General features: G+C 38.4%; 1 protein-coding gene across 6 annotated transcripts in view; it reads right to left on the minus strand.

Moving 5' to 3' along the window:
• Positions 1–24,265, minus strand: part of slmapa (sarcolemma associated protein a) — an 88,563-nt gene that overhangs the window by 30,286 nt on the left and 34,012 nt on the right. For 4 of the 6 annotated variants that reach the window (XM_067432346.1, XM_067432347.1, XM_067432344.1 and 1 more), the window contains exons 4-11: positions 9,371–9,407; positions 6,229–6,291; positions 4,218–4,313; positions 4,048–4,119; positions 3,821–3,961; positions 1,925–2,062; positions 1,675–1,843; positions 1,468–1,518 (exon numbers count right to left, since the gene is read on the minus strand). In XM_067432346.1, coding sequence (XP_067288447.1) covers positions 1,468–1,518; positions 1,675–1,843; positions 1,925–2,062; positions 3,821–3,961; positions 4,048–4,119; positions 4,218–4,313; positions 6,229–6,291; positions 9,371–9,407 — 767 coding nt within the window. Of the gene's footprint in view, positions 1–1,467; positions 1,519–1,674; positions 1,844–1,924; positions 2,063–3,820; positions 3,962–4,047; positions 4,120–4,217; positions 4,314–6,228; positions 6,292–9,370; positions 9,408–12,427; positions 12,769–24,265 lie in introns of those variants that run through there. The other 2 variants (XM_067432349.1, XM_067432348.1) reach the window with 2 other exon arrangements.

Raw genomic sequence — 24,265 nt, forward strand, 5'->3', positions numbered from 1 at the left:
AAATATTTAGCACTTTTTGTATTTTATATTATTTCTGAGTATATAGGATATGTTTAAGATATGTCTGTACAATATTTGCCTTTATTTTGTGTGTATTTTTAAGTCATTTGTTTTCAATTTAAACTATGATGATCACTGTGGTGTGGTGCACTTGCAATATAACTTTTTTAACCAGATGGTTAATAAAGAGAATGTTACCTGAATCATATTGTAGATAGGTTTTTAAGTTGACTAGTTAAACATAAAAAAACTTTTATTGTGAATCGGTCAATCATTCTGGAAAAAATAAGAGATTTGATTTTTTTTCTATATCATCCAGCCATACTAGAAATGTATTCGGGAACATAAATTTGTGATTATTGGGCTCCATTTCAAACCTTAGTGGCCTTGCTGTGTACTGACCACATAAGCCGCGTTTCCACCGCGGGAACTTTTCCCAGGAACTAGGGACTCTGGGGTGTTACTCTGTGTGTTTGACCGCAGGGACCAGGGTCTAAATTAATTTCGGGTAAATATTTCACCCACAAAACATCCCCTACTCGCGAGGTAATACTTTTCAACGTTCAGGAACTTTCGGGGGTGAGACTTGGGCACTGAACATGCTGATAGGTTGAGTTCAAGCAGTATTTTGATTGGTCGACTTGACGCAGCATGTTATTTTAACCACTATTTTTAAAAGTCCGTTGTGGTGCGTGCAGTAAGAGTTGCTATTCGAATCAACAATAGAGCTAAAAATACAACCGATGGGCTGACAACGAGGTTCAGGCTTTATTAAATTTATTTGCAAAGGACAAAAACCACTGGGAACTGTAAAGTAGACATGCGCAGTCCTAGGTCACTGGACTAATCTTTACGGTACTTTAGACCACGATGGAAACACATACAGCAGCAGGTCTGGGGGAAAAAGAGTTCCTGGGACAAATTGTTTCAGGTAATTTTGGTGGAAACGGCTTTAGACACTAAGGGTGTCTAATCTTCCTGCAGAGATCAGTGCCAATCCTAATTAAAACATTGACTAAATTACATTAATAATATCATGAATTAGCAGAATTAAAAGGGTCCTAAACATTCAGAACTTTATTAATCAGGCAAGTCGTCTAGTACAAATGACTAAACAGGCCAACCAGCTCACACTAAAACTCTTTTCCTCAGACTACCCTCCAATACAGATTAATTAAACACGTACACAGGAAGAACTTAGTGACAAACGGCCAAATGAGGGGGGGAAATGTTAAGGCTCGCAGTACACGCAGGTTTCGACATGAACACACATGCTCAGTGGAAAAGATCATGGCCTTCGAGACAGAACAGGTCATAACGAAAGCAAAGCCGGACAGACAGAGAGAAAGAGGGACAGAATAAAAGATGTAAAATAGGCAACCAAAGGCGAGCTCCCATGCTGAATTAGTCAAAGAGGTGATGCAAGGTTAGCAGCACACTAGCAGACGGCATGCGTCTCCAACTCACCTAAGCTGTTGTTTTCCTTTATGCTTTTCTCCTGCAGCTGTTCTAACCGGACTGGAAAATGACAACGAGAAGATTTTGACCAAAAGTAAAGAGCTCTATTCTGACAGATACTCCTCCTCAACCCGTTTCATCGATTTAATTATATAAATGCCCTCCGTTCTCGACCGGAAGTGCTGTGCTAAAATACGGCATGATTGCGTATGTTACCTTGCAGGGCCGTTAGTCTCTCATTCGTGAAGTCGTTGTCCGCCTGCAGAGCTTCAATTCGAGCCTGAAGCGACTGTTCCTTCTCTTCCATCTCTTCAATCCTCAACTGTAGCTCTTTCTTCTCGTTCAGGCCTTTCTGAGTGAGCTCCTCGTGTTTGCCCTCTGCCAACTAAACACAAAAGTTTAGAAATTTAACAGGTTTGGCAATTTAACAGGTTTAATGTGCGACAGTAGGTGGTGATAGACATGCCTTTATCTTTTCTGTGAGATCCTTGATTTCATTGACGGCTCCGTTGTATTTGTTGGCAAGTTCTTGGAGCTCTTCCTGTGAGCGTTCGTTCATCTCTCTCAGGTGCGTGCACTCGTCCTCCGTGTTACTCAAGCTCCTCTGCCATACAAAAACAAATACAATAGCAAACAGTTAATGGATAAAACTGGGCATGATGCTTTACATATAAATCCTCCTACCCTGGTAAAATCTATATTCACAGACTAAGTTTTGCATATTGCTGTATATAACATAATAAAACACACTATTCTTCAATAATTAACTGCATTTAAAATAAATCACGGTTACACTATGTCAATAATGCACTTAAGACACTAACGTTGCCACTAACTACATGTCAGCAAACTCTTTTTAGAGTATTAGTAGATTGGTTAGTAGATTACATGTAGTTGCAAAGTTACTTATAGTCAGCAGAATGTCTGTTGAGGGACCACGACAATAAAGTGTTAGCAGATATTAAGCAGACAGTCTACTAATACTCAAATGATTGCTAGTTGATATGTACTTACATTTAAGTTAGGATGTCTATAGTAGATATTTCAAAATAAATCCTTTAGCAAAGTTACTGTCTAAGAACTTTACATTAATTGGCTATTTAATAACATGTTTAAACATCCAATCTAGTATTAAAGGCACAGTATGTAAGTATCGCCACTAGAGGTCACATTCACAACAAAGGCGTAGCTTGATGACTCGTGAATGAGCGTGGAATCATGGGAGTTGTAGTCTTGACTCTTCACCTCCAAAACCAATGAAAAGGAATCCAACGGACTCAGGCAGAAATCATGTTCATGAATGAGAGCATGTATTACGGTGATGATGAAGCAGGATGCGCAGAGAGCCACAGATTGCTAATGAGAGAGACCTGCACGAAACACTGGTCTCTGAGTTGCCACCATTTGTTGTTTTCGTTGTGCATGTGGTAAAAACAATCATACTAAATACAGTTGAGTGTGATGAAAGTTTGAAAGTGTGTTCGTTCAGTGGCTGCTGTGAGACTTGTTGCACTTTGCAGTAATCTAGGTCGATATTAGAATCTAATTTTAATAAAAACAGGATGATTAAATGGCTGTTACTAAACCATATGCAATTCATTATAAAATATAGTATATGATGTAGAAACCTCCCTCTGATTATGCTGTTAGCCACAAAATTGTGTTAGTGTCATAGTAAAAACTTTACTCACAGCGAATACAAAAAAAACAGGGATTTAAATAATAAGACTAACCGTCTTGCTCTGTATAACAATGAAAAGTTTACTATTGATAAATGTATATCCAAACAGTTGTTTGCGTGTCTAATAAAACATACTATATTAAAGTGTCTTAGGTGTTTCCATGGTTTCTACAGAAATCAAGGGTAGTGCTAATATGACATCTTTGACAGTTAGCGCTTATATAGCGCTTTTACACAGGACAATATTGCAACAAAATTTGATTTGGCAGTGCAGTCGTTCTGGGGAAAACTGTGATGTTATCAGCTTATATTAATTTATCATATAGCGACAATGTTGGCAGATCGGTATTATAGTTTATAGAATTAATTAAGACCTTATTAATTAATTAATTTTATTTGTATATTTAGTTGAAGAACTTAGATCATAATTTTAGTGTCCCCTTGCATTTTAGTGATGAAAGGACACGGTTGGTAACACTAGTTGCTGATTTCTCTGGATTTAAACATTGTTGGAAACATTTGTGATAATAGAAGTAAACAAGTCACCAAAAACACAGGTTTTTGGATATTTGAATCTAAAAATCTAACATATTGTGCCTTTAAGACCAAAATGATCAGTTTAATAATGGCCGTTTCATTTTGGCATAATCAAATAAAATGTTTGTAAAAAAAAAAAATTACCTCCACTTCCGACAGTTTCCTGACCACCTCGATTTTCTCCTGAAGGACCCGCCTCAGGGACTCTTTGGCTGTCGTCTCGTAATTGTGTTTGTCCTCCGTTAAGGCTACAAGCTCCTTTCGGATACTGTCTTCTGTTTGGTTCTGAGGAGACAGCATGCAGTGATGGAAAAGGAAATCTATCTCTGTGAGCACATATTCCAAATACTCAAAGCAGACACCGGCCTTACTTTTGAATATGCTTGCAACTGATTCCCCATCACCTCCAGTCTAGAGAGTAACCGGTCTTCATCGATTAAAGCCTGTAAAGACCAATAAACAGATCTTGTTATCAAGTCATAAGTGTTACATATTCTGAGCACTACTATTATCTCCTCTTTAATTGCGATGCGTGATGTACCTGCCAGCTGCTCTCTGACGCTTCCTGTGTGCTGGCCAGCAGCCTCTGCAGAGTGGCCAACTTCTGCTCCAGCATCTGCTCTCTGTGTAAGGCCTCCTGAAGGACACAAACAGAGCATCAACATTATCTGATCTCTAATATAATCAAGACTCCAGACAAAAAAACTGATTAAAGAGCAATTGGCTCATATAAGGGGGAAAAAAATATTTTTTAAGTGCCAAAAGAATAAATGCGTTTTAATTTTGTCGTGTTATCATGTCTGCACTCCTTTTCGTTGTATTTTCATCCATCTTTTGGCTGTCCTGGGAGATTCACAGGAACTGAATTGCTTTTCCATCTTGAGAACTACATACAGTCACAAAGAATTGTCCTTTACACAATCTCAACCAGTGTCACAGATCATAGTAATGTCAGCATCACTTGGCCGATGAGTATAGTTTGGCCTCCTCCTAATGCATCCTATAACCGTTGTTGCATGTCTTGCACACACCCTATTCATTTTTTTCTTCATTAGTATTATAAGAGAGGTAAAATTGGTGAAAGGCAGCTCTAGGTTAGGATAGCTCCTTCCATTCTTTCTCTTGACATAAATAAAAACATAAGGATTATGTGATATAATGCATATATTTAACAAAATGCCCCTTTTATAGTTATTTTTCTAGCTGTCTAACAAGTTTATGAGCATTGAATGGCTATACTAAAGTAAATTGGACATTATTGTTCTTGAGCTGTTTTATACAAACTCTTTCCAAGGACGAAATGCTGATTGAGTGATCTGTCAGGACACATTAAAGGGCCGAAAAACAACATTTATTGTTTGTATTTCGTGATAAAAATCAACAGAATTTGAAAGCTGTAAGTTTGTTAAATGTTTACTAAAATTGACCACATTAAAAGCGGCATATTAAAGGTGACAATTAGGAACAAATCTAACTGTGATTATGGATGGCTGCGCTACAAATAATTTGAAGTTTGGACAGTAACAAAAAAAATGCAAAGATTAAACGATATTGAGAATAAGAATCCATATCAGTCGGCTATCAATTAAAAGCAAGAATTGTTACCGATTAGTTCGCGTCCACACAGCTGACATGTTAATCTGTTGTAGTTTATCCACAAATTAGATAATGTCTTCCTGCACTTTTACAGTACTGGGATTTTCATTCATTGACACGTCTCCCATGCTGTCGTTAGTGTTGTTGCTCGATAGATTTTCCACTTTGACATGCGTTTCTGACACTGAAAGCTGATCCTCGCTGTCCCCAAGCAAATTTTGGCACTCAAACACAGTGAGGTTTTATTTCCACTGCAACTTCTGCCACGTGTCCATCTCGTTTTATTATGTCAACACAACAAAATATGTGATGGGCTACTCATCACAGAACATGCAGGCAAAAAGGCACGCAATTTCTTAATCATAACATGTAAATATATATATTGCTGCCAGTGGGGATCTCAGGTATTAATATTAATACTAAACTATCACTCGCAAATTAATATTTTTGGACCGTTTTAGTCGCAGTCTGGAGCCCTGATATATAAACACTACTGTTCAAAAGTTTGAGAGCAATCTTTTTTTTTTTTTTATCTAATAAATGCTGTTCTTTTGACCATTCTATTCATCAAAGATCATTTCTATGAATCCATAAAAGGTTTTCAACATTGGCGATAATCAGAAATGTATCTTGAGCAGCATTTAGAATGATTTCTGAACGATCATGTGACACTGAAGACTAGAATAATGATGATAAATTCAGCTTTGATGACACAAATTAATTGCATTATAAAATATATTCAAATAGAAATCAGCTATAATACATTGTAAAAATATGTATTTATTTTTAATAAAATGCGACAAGCATTATACATGATAAATAGATTTTAAATAAATATATTGTAATTTACTGTGTATTAATAAATGACAAGACCAGTACATAAAAGGACAAACATCGCATCTTTGCATTTTGACAATGCCTTCAGATGGCCTGTAGAGGTCAGTGTTGTTCCATACCTGCAGGTACTGGGAGAGCTGAAACAGTTCCTGAGAATACATACTGGGAGTATTTGCGGACACCTGCATGACAGAAAGAAACCAATTGTGAAAAAATAAATCTCTGCACAGAGTTTATCGATCTCACAACCACTGCTCTGTGCACTTCAATGAAACACTTTGAATCTAGCATCTTTTCACATGTTGTCCTTGATGCAGACAAATCAGTACAATCCAAAGAAATTAAAAATACATCTTCTGAAAAGCTGAAAACTGGCAAATAACCTTGACCGAACCTAGTCTAGCTGAATAGGGGCCTTGTTCCTCTTATTCTAACCACAATGTTCCAAATAGTGAAATCGTGACTCAAGATGTGTTACATTTATTGAATCCACATGATGAGACACTCCCACAGCAGAGAGAAAGTCAGAAAGAGCATTTCTATATTGACAGCGTCAGATGCTGCCGTCGGATATAGAAGGGCTATATGCATCTGGAAATGAATGTGACATTGACAGGTCTGCATTCATGGGGTTTAAGGGGACGCCAGTCTATCTACACCATCTTCATTAAAACAGATGGAGGCTGGTGGTGTGATGATTTAACACATGTATGTTTTTGTCATCACAGATGCAGATGATATCATCATTCTGCAGGCCCCATCAGTACACTGATGTCATTTTTAATAGTTTTTCCCAATCCATCTGCATCCACAACTTCTGACTGAATTTGAAACACTCCATAAAACATTCATTATTAGTTCACTTTAAGGTTTCAACATTTAAAAACTCATGTAACAAACTCCTTGTCATGCATTTAGTAAGATGTTGAGAGCAATATTAGCTTAATGTATGCATACACAATTGTTCACGAGTTTGGGATCAGATCTTTTTGTTGTTGTTTGACTGAAATTAAAGGTCGGGAAAGCGATTTTTGAAGAACGGTTTTGAAAGTTGGTCGGACCGACAACCATACACAACAACAAATGTGGCCAATGAGCATTAGTGGGCGTATGACGGATGGCGTAAGAGAGAGAACGAGCAAGAGGAAGATTTAAAGAAAAGACTGTTGAAAGAGAGATGTCTGAGGGACATTACAAAAGAGAAAAGCTCATAAGATTAATTAATGGAAAATGAATGGTAATGAACCGAAAAGAGCTTTTGGACACACATTAATATTAGAAGTTTAGAATATTAGGACCGTCACTAGGTTAAGCCCCGCCCACCGACCCTACACGATGTGATTGGCCTGACCAGAGTTTGGTTTTTACAGCTCAGAAGTGTATTGAGAGTTGCTAGACAACACTCGCGGCAGATTAATTCAGCGAGGCCACATTAAATCGATCAAAAGTGACAGTTCAGAATGTTACAAAAGTTTCTATTTCAAATCAATGCTGTTCTTTTGACGTGCCATTTATCAAAGCATCCTGAAATTTATGCTATGTTTACACAAAAATACGAAGCAGCACAACTATTTTCAACATTGATAATCATAAATGTTTCTTGAGGAGCAAATCATCATATTAGAATGATTTCTGAAGGATCATGTGACGCTGAAGACTGGAGTAATGATGCTAAAAATTCAGCTTTGATCACAGGAATAAATTACATTTTGCAATGCATTATAATTATTATTAAATTGTAATAATAATTCACTGGTTTACTGTATTTCTGATCAAATAAATGCACCCTTGGTGAGCAGAAGACAATTCTTTAATAAATCAAAAAAAGTTAAACGTCCCAAAATTTTCGAAAGGTATAGTGTACTGCACTGTATTTAGTAGGGATGTAATGATTCAGTTGGAGCAAATTGTAGTAAGCATAACTGTGTGTGCACACTGGCGCAAAGAAGAATGAAATCAGCGAATGTTTTCAGATCATTCATATGGAAGTTGGGCGCGAGGGCACCCATGTGCACGCGTCCTCAAACAGAATCATGGCGATGGCAGGTGCGTAGTTTACATTGACTAATTCATCAAAGCGGACATTTTGACTTTCTGAAGACTAATAATCACCACAGTGAGAGGCTCCAGTCAACTCCATCTGCATGTAGAAGATAACAGGCCGGATTTGCAGCTCCACTCGCGGCGTCAATGTCGATTCCCATGGAGATCACAAGGTGCATCAGTGTTTTCACAGCAAAATATACAAGGCTGTTTTCTGCCGTAGTAAATGGATTCCAGGCTCTTCCTCATCAAGAGAAAGACCAGCGCGAGAATGTATTCCACAGACTGAAGGAGAAATCTGTGCTGTTGCAGAATCAGGTGTTGGGTTTATTTTAACAGCTCTTTCTTGAAATGTATACATGGATTTTTTTCCAATAATTTGTTGATTATTATTGCATATTTATCTAAATGTCTTCTTTTTAAAACTCTTGCAAGTGTAACAAGTGTTACAAATTATAATTAAAAACTTCCCTTTATAACAATGTGAAAGCACTGACACGGTTGTACTTAAATTTGATCTAGACTCTATATTTCTGCGATCTTCTCAGTCCAGGACGAGGGTGAAGAAGCTGAAACCACCTCCTCCCAAGAAAACATCATTGAAAGATCTCCTTGAATGGACTTTGAGGACTTGTTTTAAAATTTAAATTGAGTTACAGTGTCTAGCGTGGCACCAACATCCTATCAGTAATAGCATTTCATTCTATGTAACAAAAAGCATTAAGTGAATTATGCTATTAGATTTCTAATGTGATTAAGCATGAGTATATATTTAAAACTTTTAAAGAAAGACACCTCTGTGCACTGCCGGGAATGATCCGACCGCCACACAACTAAATTGTTCCCTGTTAAAGCTCCACAGAGGCATCCCACACAGAGGATGGCATGAGAGGATAACTGCATTATCTAACTTCATCTGGACCACCTCCAGGATTGTTCACAAATACACCATAAAACAGCCTAACGGAGAGCCGCATGGAAACCTCAGATAGCGGCACATAATGCTTGCTGATGTCTATTCAAGGCTTTAGCAACAGCAAGGACATGGAAATCAATGGCATTCATAACAAGCTGCTTTAAGGACAACACGGCAAAGCTGCATGCCAAAAGAGACAATTATAAGGAACATAAACTGGAAATCATTCTTTCATGATCAAGTTTAATCTGCAGAAAAACAACCTGCATTCAAAACGAAAGGAAACAGTTACGAGCGCTTACCTTATCAATAGCCAGTGGCAGTGGAGCTGGAACAACACTGGAAGAGAAAGAGAGGTTGTTAATGGTTTATGGAGAGATAGGGACGGATCTACTGACACTAAGCATGAGGAAAGTTAGGTGCAAATATTTGCTAGCAGACTCACTCAACCGATTCAACTTTGCACTGTTAATCTTTTACAGTACAACCCTTTTATAACTTAAAAATATTCGCACACCACATGAGAGAGAGAGAGAGCTTTGTGATACAGGTTGTGTTTTTTCTTTTTTACTTGGTTTAAGCTTTTAACAATAATCACCCTGGCTCCCGCCAAACCATAACAATCTTTGTATCATTATATAAAATGGCTGGTAAAAGGAACAAGTCGACAACTCATTAAGACATAAAATTTAGAGCTATTAAAATCACAGACATGCTATTAATCAAAACATCAAATATCGTCCATCTGATTTCAGATATGTCACGCCACATCAGCCGTCCAGTTGGCAAAGCTGCACTTAAACCCAGTTTCCTGTGCTTAAATGCCATAAATAGGCTGTGGGTTCAAAAGGTCAGCAGTGATACCTGTGGACTTTCTGCTCTAGAGAGCAAACCAGGCAGAAACAGAATATGAAATGCTCTGTGACTGAGACTTTGTGAAATATGAGTCTAACTGAATGGCGTCTAGAGAACCACATGACAATCCATGAACCCTGATCCAATCTATAAACCCTGAGGAAATACAGAAAAATATGCAAAACATTCAAACCAAACAAGACAAATATTTTCCAAAACATCAATCCAGTCCATTTATATGATGTAGTCCTAAAAATGAGCACATTAAAAAAAAAACTTTTAACATGCAAATGTATTTGGACAAAATATTATATACTTGTTGGCAAAGTAGGGGTGTAAATCGGACGGTTCATCACTAGTGGTCGAGCTATATTCTTTTTTTGATGTCCGATGCCGACATCTTAGAGAGCAGGGTGACCGATTGCCGATATAAAGTCGATATATAATATACATAATTTATATTTATTTAAATTAATATTTATTAAATTGGAAATATGAAAATAAATAAATAAATAAATCTTTAAAATAAACATGTTTATACGTTAGATGGAAAATTCTTGATTCTGCAATCATATTACAGTATTTTTTATAAATAAAGTAATTGTTTATAAATGTATGAATAAAAAGGAACTAAACACTGTAGGCTAACAGGGCACTCGGTAATCTGGTATGTTTGTCCTCACTGGTGGTAATCATATTTGTTTCAACTAGAGACAAGGTATCACTAATTTTACATACAGCACTGTGTAAATGACATTAATATGATCGAGTTCAACTGAATACAGAGCAACACATCCCTACCCTCTTCACACGGAGCGACCGCCATGCACAGAAACACATTAAAGGGGTACTTCAGCGCTGGGAAGATGAATCTGTATTTAAACTAGGTCATTAATGACACTACAATGTACTACAAGTGTCTGTTCAATACGTGATTTAGCCATTGAGGGAGTGTCACACAGTATAGATGCTGCAGGAGTCAAATTACATACATTCGTGATGAGCTGAATGAGCTCTGTTGTTGAGAGCTGAGGTAAACGCGACTGCACTCGCAGCAGATTCAGAGCGTGTGTTCAGTCTGGCGCGTTTTCAGTTCATGCCTTTGGAAGATTAACTTTCATAGGAATTAATTTGAGAAGTTAAAACACTTACTTTGCTCAGCTGGCCGCACCGTTTACTGCTTGCAGCTGCGAGTGATCTCCCACTTTCCCATACTCGGGTTGAAAACGTGGAAATTGCTCCCTCTTCTGGCTGCAGACTTTAGCATAATCATTTGAATATACTCCAGGGTCTCTACTGATACAAAGCCATATGCTAATCGCTGAAGTAACCCTTTAATGCAGACTACAGTATTTGTTTTCAGCGCCACCTGTCATAGAAATATGGCACAGCGTCAAGCACTTCTAACACATCGGCCAATCAGAAAAACGTATCGACCCAAGGCCGATATTTTAAAAATGCTAAATATCGGACATGGCGATATATTGGCCAACCATATATATATATATTATTTATTTTTTTACACATAATGTTTAGTGTTTTAAAACCTTAAGATATAACGTAAGCGTTTTGTGTACATTGCCTAAACATAAGCTTGTTCAGAAATGGTGTTATCATGTTTATAAAAAAAAAATGTCTCCCTCATTTTCTCAAAATACCTAATTTAAATAAACAAATATTCCAATGTTTATGAGCGCAAATATTTGAATACAATATTTTGGAAAAATGCCCATCCCTAATATAAATCGATATTTATATATGTTCCCTTTTTTACACAATTATTTACATTTTTATAAACTCTAAAATATGTAACATGAACATGTCTCTGAAAATTGCACAATCCTGTACCCCAATAAATAATAAAGAAAAACAAATAATGGGGGGTAATCAAGTCACACGAGATCACTAATCTGATGACAGCTTATGACATTGACAACAGTCAAGAAAGTCTTTCAAGCTTCTTTGCTAAAACATGCAATGTGTAAAATCTAGTTTAAACAGAAAACAACCATAAAGAGAAAGACATTACATGAATGTCAATTGCAAGTTTTCCAAGCATGCAATTAGCAATTTCCCTAATATTGGAATGGTTTTGCATGACTATAAGAATAAAGTGGGAAAAGATAAGTCCTTTTGGAAGAACAAGCCCTTTGAAATTTACCCTTCATCAACTTCCTGTTGGAACAGGAAATACGTCAATAGAGGAAAGCAAATTCCACTTAAGCCTTTTCATAGGGTCTTAGAGTAAGGCTGCATACTGTATAAGTCAAACATTCAGCATGTGTTTAACACACATTGAATTTCAGTACATGAATTATTAAATGACCAGCCTAAGACCTGCTATCCAGGTGGAGAGAGAAGAGTAGAGATAGTTTAGGCCTCAACACACCCATATAAAAATTTCCTGCTGGATGTGATTCACATTTCAAGAATTTGCTCCCATATGCACTGCGTCATTCCTTCAAAAGCCTGCCGATCCCTCTTTTTTTTTGAAAAGTCTTTACCTGAAGTGTAGGAAAAGCAGACTTTATAGTGAGATATCCATCAGCAGAGCAGATGTCTGGCAGTCCAATGTCTGTGGTCTTAATGTTTTTCTTCCAGGCGCTTTGCAGAAGAACATGGTGTCATGCTCTCTTTAGCAGCTTGATAACATGGCTGGATCCTCGTCGCTTGCGCGAAATCAAAACAGCGCAGTTCTGTCCGTTCCACACAGTTCAACACCATCCACGCCTCTACCACAGGCAGCGGTCAAAGTTCAAGTGCTTGTCATGTGATAGTTCCAACACTCTTCTGAAATAAAACACTCCAAAGTCCCTCAGAGCTCCAAACCGATCTGAAGAGCTTTCAATTTTCATACGCAGTGAAACTCAGGCGGGACAATAGTAGCAGAACCTGATCCTCTGGCTGTCTGCCCCTATGGCATCTGCTCAGTAACTCATGCACAGAAACAAAGCCGGCGGGTTGGAGAGCATTCCAGCAGACATGGGGGAAGATAGAACTCGTGGGATGTTCATAACTAAATAGAGTTACGCAACGGTGATCCACAAACATCCTTAAAGCTGTGGCACATCACGTTACGCAAACAAAGGTTGTGTTTGGAACAGGTTACAACCACACTAAAGCATACTACACCATTAAAGGGTCATGAAACCCCCTATTTCAGCAGCAGTCAGCTCTCACCACAGTTTTGAAAAATGCTATAAAAGTGGCCGTGGTTTAGCGGCGGAGTGTGTGTGTGTGTGTGTGTGTGTGGGTGGGTGTGTGTGTGGGGGGGGGGGGGGGGGGTTGGGGCGGGGACTGACAGGTGACAGCACAGCAACGGCTTTTTCTGATTCAAACTGCTTTATTTCGCTCTCATTAAAAGCATCAAAGCTTCCCACAAATGCACGTTGCAAATGACCATTACGTTGCACGCAACACAATACACACAAGGATTTGTAAGCTCACCATTACACAAATACATATATCCTGTGACAACTATAATTCAATGCAACAATTTAATGCACAGCCATTCGCATTTTGTTCTCTGCTTTGAAAATATACGTGAACACAATGTTGTAAAACTTTGATAACTTCTGAGGCTTATTTAAGTGGAGTTATATGTGCCGTTTGGCCGGTTATATAGCCGTGAAGAGCGGTTACACGCACAACGCGGACGAATCGCGTTTGTGTCGTAGACTCGGGATCTATTGAAGAGAACAGGCAACGCAAACACTCATACAGCGCGGGAAAAAAAAAACTTGTTTTTGTCCATCAATACATCTCTCACTTACAGTATATGATCTCACTGTTAGAAGCACCGCTGCGTCAGTCAGAGGAAAATGCCTATTAAACGCGTGCCATCACCGTACTATAGTACAAGAAACCATCACAACCTATGACGTTGACATGAAGATGAATTTAAACCGGGAAGTTGAAAAAGAGCAAAAAGGCTTAAAATTCACTAGTTGTCTCCTACATTCAAAACTAACAGATAGTAACATTGTCTTCCATGATGTTCAACACACATACTTCTGTTAAAATCTCAGAAAATTTGGTTTAGGGCAGTGGTTCTCAAACTTTTTACACTAAGTACCACCTCATAAAATATTTTTCTGTCCAAGTACCACCATAATGACCAACATTTAAAAACAGTAGCGCAGTAGGCCTAACTATTTAGATAAAGTTAAAAAACAAGGCAGTTTATTCCAAATAAGTATATTTATTATTGTTAAACTGTAAATGCACAGTTTGAACATCAACCAGCCTTTTAAGACCATTCAAAATGGTCTTAAAAATGTCAAAAAAAAAGTCTTACATTTGACTTGGTGAAACCTGCAGATACCCTGATTCAAAGTCCACCTTCAGAAATATGACTACAATCTTACAAGTAAACCACAGCAATTGCTTAATATAAGTAAAAAGTTTTCAAGTAACTAAGTAATCAAGTAAACTGGTCAGTAATACTAATAAAATATATAGGGCCTACTTATTAACAAATGACAATAGGCTATTGTCAGAATAGGACAAATTAATAAAACAAAGATACATATCTACAAACAGTGCGTTAAGTCTGCTATTTTCCCCGTTTGTGTTGTTATTAAGCTATATTAGTTTGCTTTCCCCGTTTGTGTTGTTATTAAGCTATATTAGTTTGCTTTCCCCGTTTGTGTTGTTATTAAGCTATATTAGTTTGCTTTCCCCGTTTGTGTTGTTATTAAGCTATATTAGTTTGCTTTCCCCGTTTGTGTTGTTATTAAGCTATATTAGTTTGCTTTCCCCGTTTGTGTTGTTATTAAGCTATATTAGTTTGCTTTCCCCGTTTGTGTTGTTATTAAGCTATATTAGTTTGCTTTCCCCGTTTGTGTTGTTATTAAGCTATATTAGTTTGCTTTCCCCGTTTGTGTTGTTATTAAGCTATATTAGTTTGCTTTCCCCGTTTGTGTTGTTATTAAGCTATATTAGTTTGCTTTCCCCGTTTGTGTTGTTATTAAGCTATATTAGTTTGCTTTCACTTTGAGAACACTAATGCCCAGATCCAGAACTTACTCACACGTCCCAAACTTTTTTACTCAAGTCAGATATAGACATATGCATAATGTGTGTATTTGATCGTTCAAGAATAGGCTAATAAGCCAAACAAAAACAAAAAAACCCACATCCAATACACTCGCGCGAGCGCTGACAGGCAGCAAACACACGCAGTCTGACATCGGAGTTCGGCGTTTACATCACTGTTATTAACTCTTTTAGTGCAATCGGGTATATTATACTTTTATTTGGTCATTATGCAAGATTTGCTTTCACTATCGCGGAACTGCAAGAACGGTCAGCTGAAGAATAAAATCTGTTTTATGCGTCTGTGGGGTACGATCAGAAAGAGGCTCGTGCCAATAACACGAAAGCTGATTGGATGCAATACAAGATGCATACTGGTCTAATTTATAGTTGTAATAGAGCGAACAATAGTTGGACTAGCGAAAGAAAGAACTACAGCACCACGGAACGTGCGCTGCGAGAGAGCTTTTCATAATTTATCCACCTCTTCCCAGCACAGCCATATTTAATTCAGCGATTCCTCCGCGTACCACTAGTGGGAGCCTGCGTACCACTAGTGGTACACGTACCACACTTTGAGAATCGATGGTTTAGGGTTTCATGACCCTTTAAGTGCAGTATATATAGTATGTATACCATAAATATGCACATTTTGTAATGCACCGATATAAACATTTTGGCTGATACCAATAACTGATCATTCTTTATATTTGAAACCCGATAACTGATATATCGGCATATAAATGTGAATTGTTTATTATGTGAATGAATCATAAATCACTCAAAGTACACTAGCCTAGTTTGATCCAGTGTAAGTTTTTTAATAATTTTTAACACTCCTATGCCCAACTTTCTTTATCAAGATCTGGACCAAAAATGTATGCACCTCTTGATGGAAATAACATTTCAACATTTATTTCCACCAAGGTGCATTCATTTTTTGACAATGCAAGAGTCCAGCACTCTGTTAAGTCTCCTACAGCACATCCTAAAGACTTTCAATGAATTTAAGGTCTGGACTGAGAGGTGAAAATGATTCTTTCACAATTTGAGCCTGATGAATCTTGACATTGTCATCCTGGAATATGGCCATGATGTGTCTTCCTACTAGGGATGGCGAAAACTAAAAATTTTCTTGACCGACCACTGAGCCTCATTAGCCTCATTATTAGTTTAAAATATCCTGCGCTATTTGAAATAACAGCCGCGAGCCGCACCTACAATTTCGCAACTCTGTTGCATCTCTCTATGATCTCTCTGCCGCTCTGCCTCCTTCTTTTACACACACACTGTCCCGGCACGGCTGCCTCCCTTCCACTCACGTCACTTAAAATCCCCTACAGCGCGAAACATGAGTCCCGCAAACGCCGCGCCGAGGAGCGTGTTTGTAATCGACAAACAAATGGCTCCTTAGTTTCTAAATGGTTTGGGTACAAGGTGATCGCGTTAAAAATAAAGGCGTTTGTCTAAGGAAAATGACAGCTCCAAAGAGACTCCGCTTTAGTTTGAGGTAGTGCTAACAATAATAAAGAAAGATGGTGATCAACACATTATGTTTTACCACTGAAATGTAGATAATATATTACATACAGTAATATATTTCCAAATGTAAGCCCATCTTATGCGGAATGCACGCTTCATACTTTCGTCTGCCCCTGCTCTAACCTCGAGTGTTTAAGCCTGTTTACTTATTGCAAACCTTGTGAGCGTGCAAACCCAAACGCTGTGACCTCGCGCCAAATGTTTTTATTGGTTTAAGTACAAACAGGCGAGTTATGAAAAATTGAGTGTGAGGGATTTGTTCACTTCACACAAAAAGATTTTGGAATGAGATAACTAACTGTAGTAGCGTTTAGTCCAATGTCTATAATAGCCTAATTTAGAGATCACTTTTTTTTTTACCGCAACCGACAACTTTGATCGGTTAACGTTGATAAGTTCAACCATTGGTCAAACGGTCATCGGTTAACATCCCTACTTCCTACATGGCTGTTTAAGAAATGAAAAAGCTACACACTCCAATTAAGATTTGAAAAACCAATGCCAAACATATAACATGCTAGAAACATCATAATTAGGATATAAAGAATCGATGCCAAACATATAAAATGCTAGAAACATCATAATCACTGCAAAAGTAGTACATAAGTATTCCATTCGAGATCTATTCAAGGCGTCGTCTTCTATACAGAGAACATGATTGAAAAATTATGAAAATCACATCCCAGATCTCCAGAAAAGAAGCTAGACAATAGGGGTGTTGAAATTAATTGTTGCATCGTGACGTGGAAGATTCTGCATCGATGCAGCAATAGACCATAATCGATTAAAGCCTACTGATGTTTCTCTGACATCATTCGCCATGGACAAGCTCCTCACTAAAAAGAGTAATAAAAATGCACCCACTGTTTTAACATTTAACATATTTAACATTAGTGTGTATGCGAGTGTGTGTGTGTGTGTGTGTGTGTGTGTGTGTGTGTGTGTGTGTGTGTGTGTGTGTGTGTGTGTGTGTGTGTGTGTGTAAAAGACTGCATGCGTTTGGGAGTGTGCGAGCTCTTTTGTAACTTAAGTACACTATACGTGACGGTTTCATGCGCTTTCTGGTGTTTCACCTGAACACCGGCAACATCGACTATGGCAGTAAGCCTACTGTATCACTGACAAAAATTTAGTCATGTGCAGTAATAGTGACGCATTGTGATACCAAAATGTATCGAATCGTTGTCATGTTAATTGTAATCCAATTGAATCATGAGACCAGTAATGATTCACACCCCTACTGGACACAGGAGGCTACTAATAAAAATGGAGGCAGAAAAAATGTAAAATGCCAAGGCAAAATGGGCTATTTCTGATTCTTTAATTTGAGAACATTCATGATAGCAACATCTCCCACAAGAGCAGTGTGGAGCTTCAGGCACAATGTCTTGTGAGTGTGTGTTTATGTAAGCCAGAGATGAGTCACAGTAACTCTCCTGTTTCAGGCCTGCAGCCACACACACATCATTGTTTGAGATGGTTGCTTCAGTCTGGCAGTCATAGGCTCACAGGTAATTAATGAAGACTTGCAGATATCAACAGAGCCACGGAAATCACACATTGTTTTGTATAAATCCTCTCCTGTGGCCTCATGGGATAGTACATCGATAGTCCATCGAATGTGCAATTGAGAATTCAGAACTTTTTGTTGGTCAATGGCGCAGTCGTTTTAAGTTCCTCAAAATAGAAAAGCGTCAACGCGCCTGAACACACCTGGTTTTCAGAACAGCACCCCCATGGGTGAACAGATGGGCACAGTGCATTTGCTATTTAAACAACGTTGCACTGGATGTGATAAAGATAACTGTGTCAGACTGAAACTAGCAGAAAACACTTGTGGCGCGCATGACTTTGCATTGCGCAGAGTGTATGATAGGGCCCTTGGTGTCAATTGAACTGCACTTTTATGAATGTCAACAACAGCCAATCTGAATATATTTGACTTATTATGCAGCTTTGAAGAGCAGGAGTTTGGGCCGATGAGATTACGAAATAGAAGCCAAGGAATCAACAAAATAACATGGCTGGTTTGGACAAAAGGAGGTAGGATTCACCACTGAATCACTAATAATGACATAGCATAATAATATAGCTTTCACATCAGGATCACAGTGAAACAGGACTGTACAGAACAGCATTCGCAGAAATTAAACGACTCACAAGGGAACCAATAAAGTGTGATTGGCATATTGAAAATCCATTACAAATTCACTATGAGTAAACTGGAAACAATGTCCCAGTTCTGGTTGTGGTGTTCGGCTGAAATCTGTGATCAATTACAGTGGGAAAGGGAATGGTAAGAGCTCACCCAATAGAGGAAACAAGACATCCCTGTCCAGTATTCCACTCGCTCACCCTCCAGATGGAAAATCATCAGCAATCCAGCCCTCGATGACTATCACATCTCTGTCGTTTCCCCTCCTTCAATAAATCTATCCATCCCTACTCACAGAGCAACAATACAAATCTATCTGAGAGAGGCTGAGTGAGCATTAAGTGGAAAGAGTGAAGGCATTTTGTGGAGATATCTTAAGCAGATGTCTTTTGTCGACTTGCTGGAAAGAATTTCAGCAGGCTAGTGTTGAGAAATGATTTCTCAGGCTGCCTTTTTGACCTCACTCGCAAACACAAACGTCAAGTAAAAGCCCTGGACACAAACACACACAGAAATCCCTCGACTGCATCTTCTAATAAACAGAAGAGCGCACAGACACATGCCGCTAACCCCGAACATACATCTCTGGTCTGGCTGGGCTCCAGAGGCAAGAGCTCAACAACTAGACGCGTGTGGCGTCTATAAATACCTCAAGCTGGATGTGAACATGCGACTGGGTCAAGAGCTCGGCCAAGGAGCTCCACTGCCGTCACGGGACACAACTGATGCTAAGACGAAAAGAAAATAGGGAGCAGAGTGAACAAAGATGGGACAGTTGTGCAACTATATAATTCATATAACACAAGCATATAATTTCAGCAGCACTAGCTTCATAAGCGTGTGTGATTTTTTTTTTATTAAGTTATGCCTGAATAAATAAGGTGGGATAAGAGAAATGCTAATAAAAAAATTGTTTCCTTAAGTTGCATCAAAAGTAAGGAGGAAATAAAGAAATATATATTTTGTATGTATAATTTAATAACACAAACATTATAAATATTCTAACTGTTATTATACATTTTATAAAGATGAACACAAGCGGTTTTTTGCAAGCCGCATAAAGTTACAGATAATGCAATTCCTGGAGTTGATGGCGGCGATCATGTGGTGAATGTGGATCCACCAGTGGAAAAGAAGGCTTAGATTTTTATGGAGTGTGTGGCTGAAAGACTTCAAGTGGCCACTGAATCCACAAATTAACCGTAAGAGCTTGATTAAACACGGGGAGAGAATTCAGGATCAGGTTTGATTACTGAAGCTTTCAATTGTCAGGATGCTGCCAGCCGTTCCGCTCGACTGCCAGAGCTGATGTGAAATTTAACCATCTGTTAATATATATGTTAAATCTGTTTATATATATTAAAAACGTCCTTAATTTTTCTTTCACAAGTTGCATGCAGATTTTAAGTAAATTTCACATATGGAATTAAGTAAACCCTACTTAACTAAGTTAAGTAAAATGAACAAAGATAAGTAACTTTAACTTCACCAGGAAAAGGCTGTTGAACTTAAGTTAAAAGTTTCAAGATCCTAACAACAAATGCAATGCTACAACTTTACCATGAACAGCCCACAGGAGCTGCAGTTTTGGAGATGCTCTGACCCAGTCGTCTAGCCGTCACAATTTGGCCCTTGTCAAACTCGCTCAAATCCTTACGCTTGCCCATTTTTCCTGCTTCTAGCACATCAATTTTGAGGACAAAATGTTGACTTGCTGCCTAATATATCCCACCCACTAACAAGAGCCGAGATGGAGAGATCATCAGTGTTATTCACTTCACCTGTCAGTGCTCATAATGTTAAGTGGACATAATGTTATGCCTGGTCGGTATATACATACATACACATTTTTTAAGTTGGGAACATCAGTGCTACCAGGTAAAATATTTTTTGAGCCCTATGCTGAGATTAGAGAAAGTATTTTAACATACTTTATCATACATTTTATATTACATACAATTTATTCAATACAAAAAAATCTATATAAACTCGGAAGCTGACCTCACTAACAAAATAGTCAATTATTAAACAACCAGTCCAGAAATACTGGCCTATCCCTAACAGAGAGGGAGTTAGAGAAAAGAAAACAGGTTCAGTCATTAATGCGTTGAGCCACAGGGAGGATTTAGAGACAGTCTGCCAGCAGCCGAGACTCAAGGTGTGTGGTCCCACATCCCTGGCAGTGTTTATGGAGTTAAGAACAGGAAAGATCTCAGAGATTTCCCGGTCAGCTTTATTCAGCGGGCACTTCCACGCCAAACGAGATGCATAAAATCTTTTAAAGCTCCAGAAATGCCAGAGATGCCCACAGTACCCACCTTGTTTCCACGCGAGTTGGTTTAACTGGACTTGCCAGCAATGGAGGCCACAGGGAAGCGTTCCATGCGAGGGCCATCTGCTTCACGGATGCCTTCCGTTAAACGATTTTTATAGCCGATGATACACGCACAGTCAAACACATCATTCATACGGTGGTAGAAAATCCCTTCCGTCAACAAGACCATCAATATCCCTCTTCATGAATATAATAAACACCCGCCGTGCCGAGCGTCCGATTACTAACTAGACTACCGCTTGGCTCTGTACCCAGATGGCAGTTCAATAGCGATACGCCATGCAGGCTTTTAACTAAATGAAGAAAATGCAGGTGAAATGTAAAGTTGGAGCTCTTGGCTGGTGTATACCTAGATTTCAATGTTATAAAACCTGCCTGGATTTGGTGACAGTCAGACTATTGCTGTCGAAATGGAACGGGGAGCAGATGGAGCCGGATGAGACCCGCGAGACCCCTATGGTGCCTGTGCTCATCTCTCGTCTCAGACAGTCTGCTGTTCGTGCAGCTTCACGCAAATCCAATCAAAAATCAATAACTGGCCAGGTCACAGTGAATCATGCACAAAATGAAATTGAGGCCTTTGGGCCCTGAAAAAAAATAATCAACTTTTCTGTAAGCTATCATTACCTTTTGATGAACAAATTATCATATTTGAACAGTAAAAGACTGTAAAAATGCTAGAGTAAACCCAGGCAAGTCTCCTTACTATATACAGTGGAAAAACTGGAATAGATTTAAGGGGAAATTTTAGGCAATGTTACAGTCAAAAGCCTGTGGACGTCAGTAAGAATACATTTGCATGCCACCTCAGTGATAAAGCTTGTGCATTGCTTGGCAATTTATTTACACGGTGGAAGAGCACGTTTTGCGACTCTACGAACGTGGTTGGTCGAATGATTGTCTGCTGTAAAAAAAAATGTCGGCTTGGAATAAGAATTAGGGCTGAATGATATGGACAAAATTTCATATCTCGATATTCATGCCAGATATCTCGATATCGATACAGTACGATATGACTACGTGTTCGGTGAAAACCAAGCACTTCTCAGAAAAATGAAAAGATTTAAGCCTACATTTCAAAAAAATTTGTCAGAAAATGTATTGTTTTTAAGCCTTTCGCACGTACGATTACACCTGTGATCTAGGCTGGTCCCTGGAGCGAATGATCAAGTGCTTCACGATCAACTGGTAAATCCAAATGTTGAATTTAGCCTGAGACAGGCGCGCTCAGAGCTGTCATATACCACAGCTTTTCAGTGTATTAAACCACATGCTGTTTATTTTAGGTTTCAAACATATAAAATCACATAAGTACAAAAAAAAACCCAATACATTTAGAGTTTGTAAAATACACACTGATGTCTATGGAAGAGGTAATAATAATCCTTTTCATTATAATTCGACACGTTTTATTCATATCAGATACACATTGTGTAAGTAACTTCAATGTTTACTCTATTCTATTTCCAGTTAACCAGCCGCTTACTTTTAAGTATTTCGGGAGAAATGGATGAATTCACGTGTTGTAATCATAGAGGTTGTAAACAGATCCGATTCTCTGAACTGCGTCGCGCATACAGCTCAACTAACGCCATCGTTATAAAGGTGTTTAAACAACAATATACTTCCACTTGCATGTATTTGACAACCAGAATATCAGATATTTCATGCCATCGCTAACACATTTGTGAATATTCTGAATAAAAAAGGAAAAATGACATAAAAGCAGATCATCATTCATTCAGTGCTGTTGCTGCTCCGGTGTGTCACGTGACAAGCAATGATGCGTCACCATGGATATGCCACCCCCCCTCTCACAATATAGTTCCCACGTCCCTGGTAGTGTGCGCGCTGGCTTTAGCGGAGCATTCAAGGGCACTCGTAAAACTGATGTTTGTTGTGACTGCCAGAGTTGTATGCAGGGCGAGCACTGAGAGGGGAAATCTATATCATCTATATCGTTCCTTTTTTCGATAGTAATATCTTGAAAGTTCATATCTAGATATAGATACGCTAACGATAACGATAAAGAATACATTTCTTTTTTTTTTTATAAAATAAAAAATAGGACATTATTAATTATTTCAATTTTCAAAAAATAGGAAGATAGGATGTCATTTTAAAAATGTGTAAATGAGCAGCTATAAGTTAAAACAGTACCTTATTTACATGAGGTAAACCTAATGCTGCTAATTTAACGTATAACAGGTTAACTACTGCCGTAATAACGGTCCATTTTACGTGTTTTTCTTCTCTTTTGAGCAGTAATGAAAGATTATTATTGTAAATACTTTCCAGCATTTGTGTGAAATGTGTTCTGACTGAAAAATACATTGGCGATGACTGACAGCAAATGAGAGAGCAAGATACAGGGCAGCAGGAGGTTCGGGGAGGAGTTATAGAGCACTATATCAGCTAGGGCTGGGCGATATGGCCAAAATTTCATATCCCGATAATGATATACATAACGATATAGCAATTTTTCTGTTAATTCAGTTTATGAATAGTCTATACAAAATTGCAATGTGGAAATGCAGTTTGAAATGATATACAAAACAAAAAAAGGTAGTATGGACTACATTTTTATTTTATTTAGAATCTTTTTTTAAAGCAAGACTGTTGGTAAAGTTAACACCTGCCTAGGGATGTTAACCGATGACCGTTTGACCGATGGCTAACCGTATCAACGTTAACCAATCAAAGTTGTCGGTTAAAATAAATAAAAAAGTGATCTCTAAATTAGGCTATTATAGACAGTGGACTAAACGCTACTACAGGTGGCCGTCTCATTCCAAAATCTTTTTGTGTGATTGAACATATCCCTCGCACTCAATTTTTCATAACTCGCCTGTTTGTACTTAATAAACCAATAAAAACATTTGGCGCGAGGTCACAGGGTTTGGGTTTGTGCGCGCTCACAAGGTTTGCAAAAAGTAAACACTCGAGGTTAGAGCCAGGGCAGACGACAGTATGAAGCGTCATTCCTCATAAGATGGGGAATCTTCATTTCAGTGGTAACACATAAGGTGTTGATCGTCTTTCTTTATTATTGTTAGCACTACCTCGAACTAAAGCGGTGTCTCTTCGGAGCTGTCATTTTCTTAAATGAGCCGCGGCAATGATTCAAATGAGCTTCTAACGCTGGACAAACGCTTTTATTTACAACGCGATCACCTTGTACCCAAACCATTTCGAAACTAATGAGCCATTTGTCCTCTGATTACAAACAAGCTCCTCGGCGGCGCGTTTGCGGGACTCGTGTTTTGCGCTGTG

The sequence above is a fragment of the Pseudorasbora parva genome, chromosome 22 (genome assembly GCF_024679245.1).
Source record: "Pseudorasbora parva isolate DD20220531a chromosome 22, ASM2467924v1, whole genome shotgun sequence".
Classification (NCBI taxonomy): Eukaryota; Metazoa; Chordata; class Actinopteri; order Cypriniformes; family Gobionidae; genus Pseudorasbora; species Pseudorasbora parva.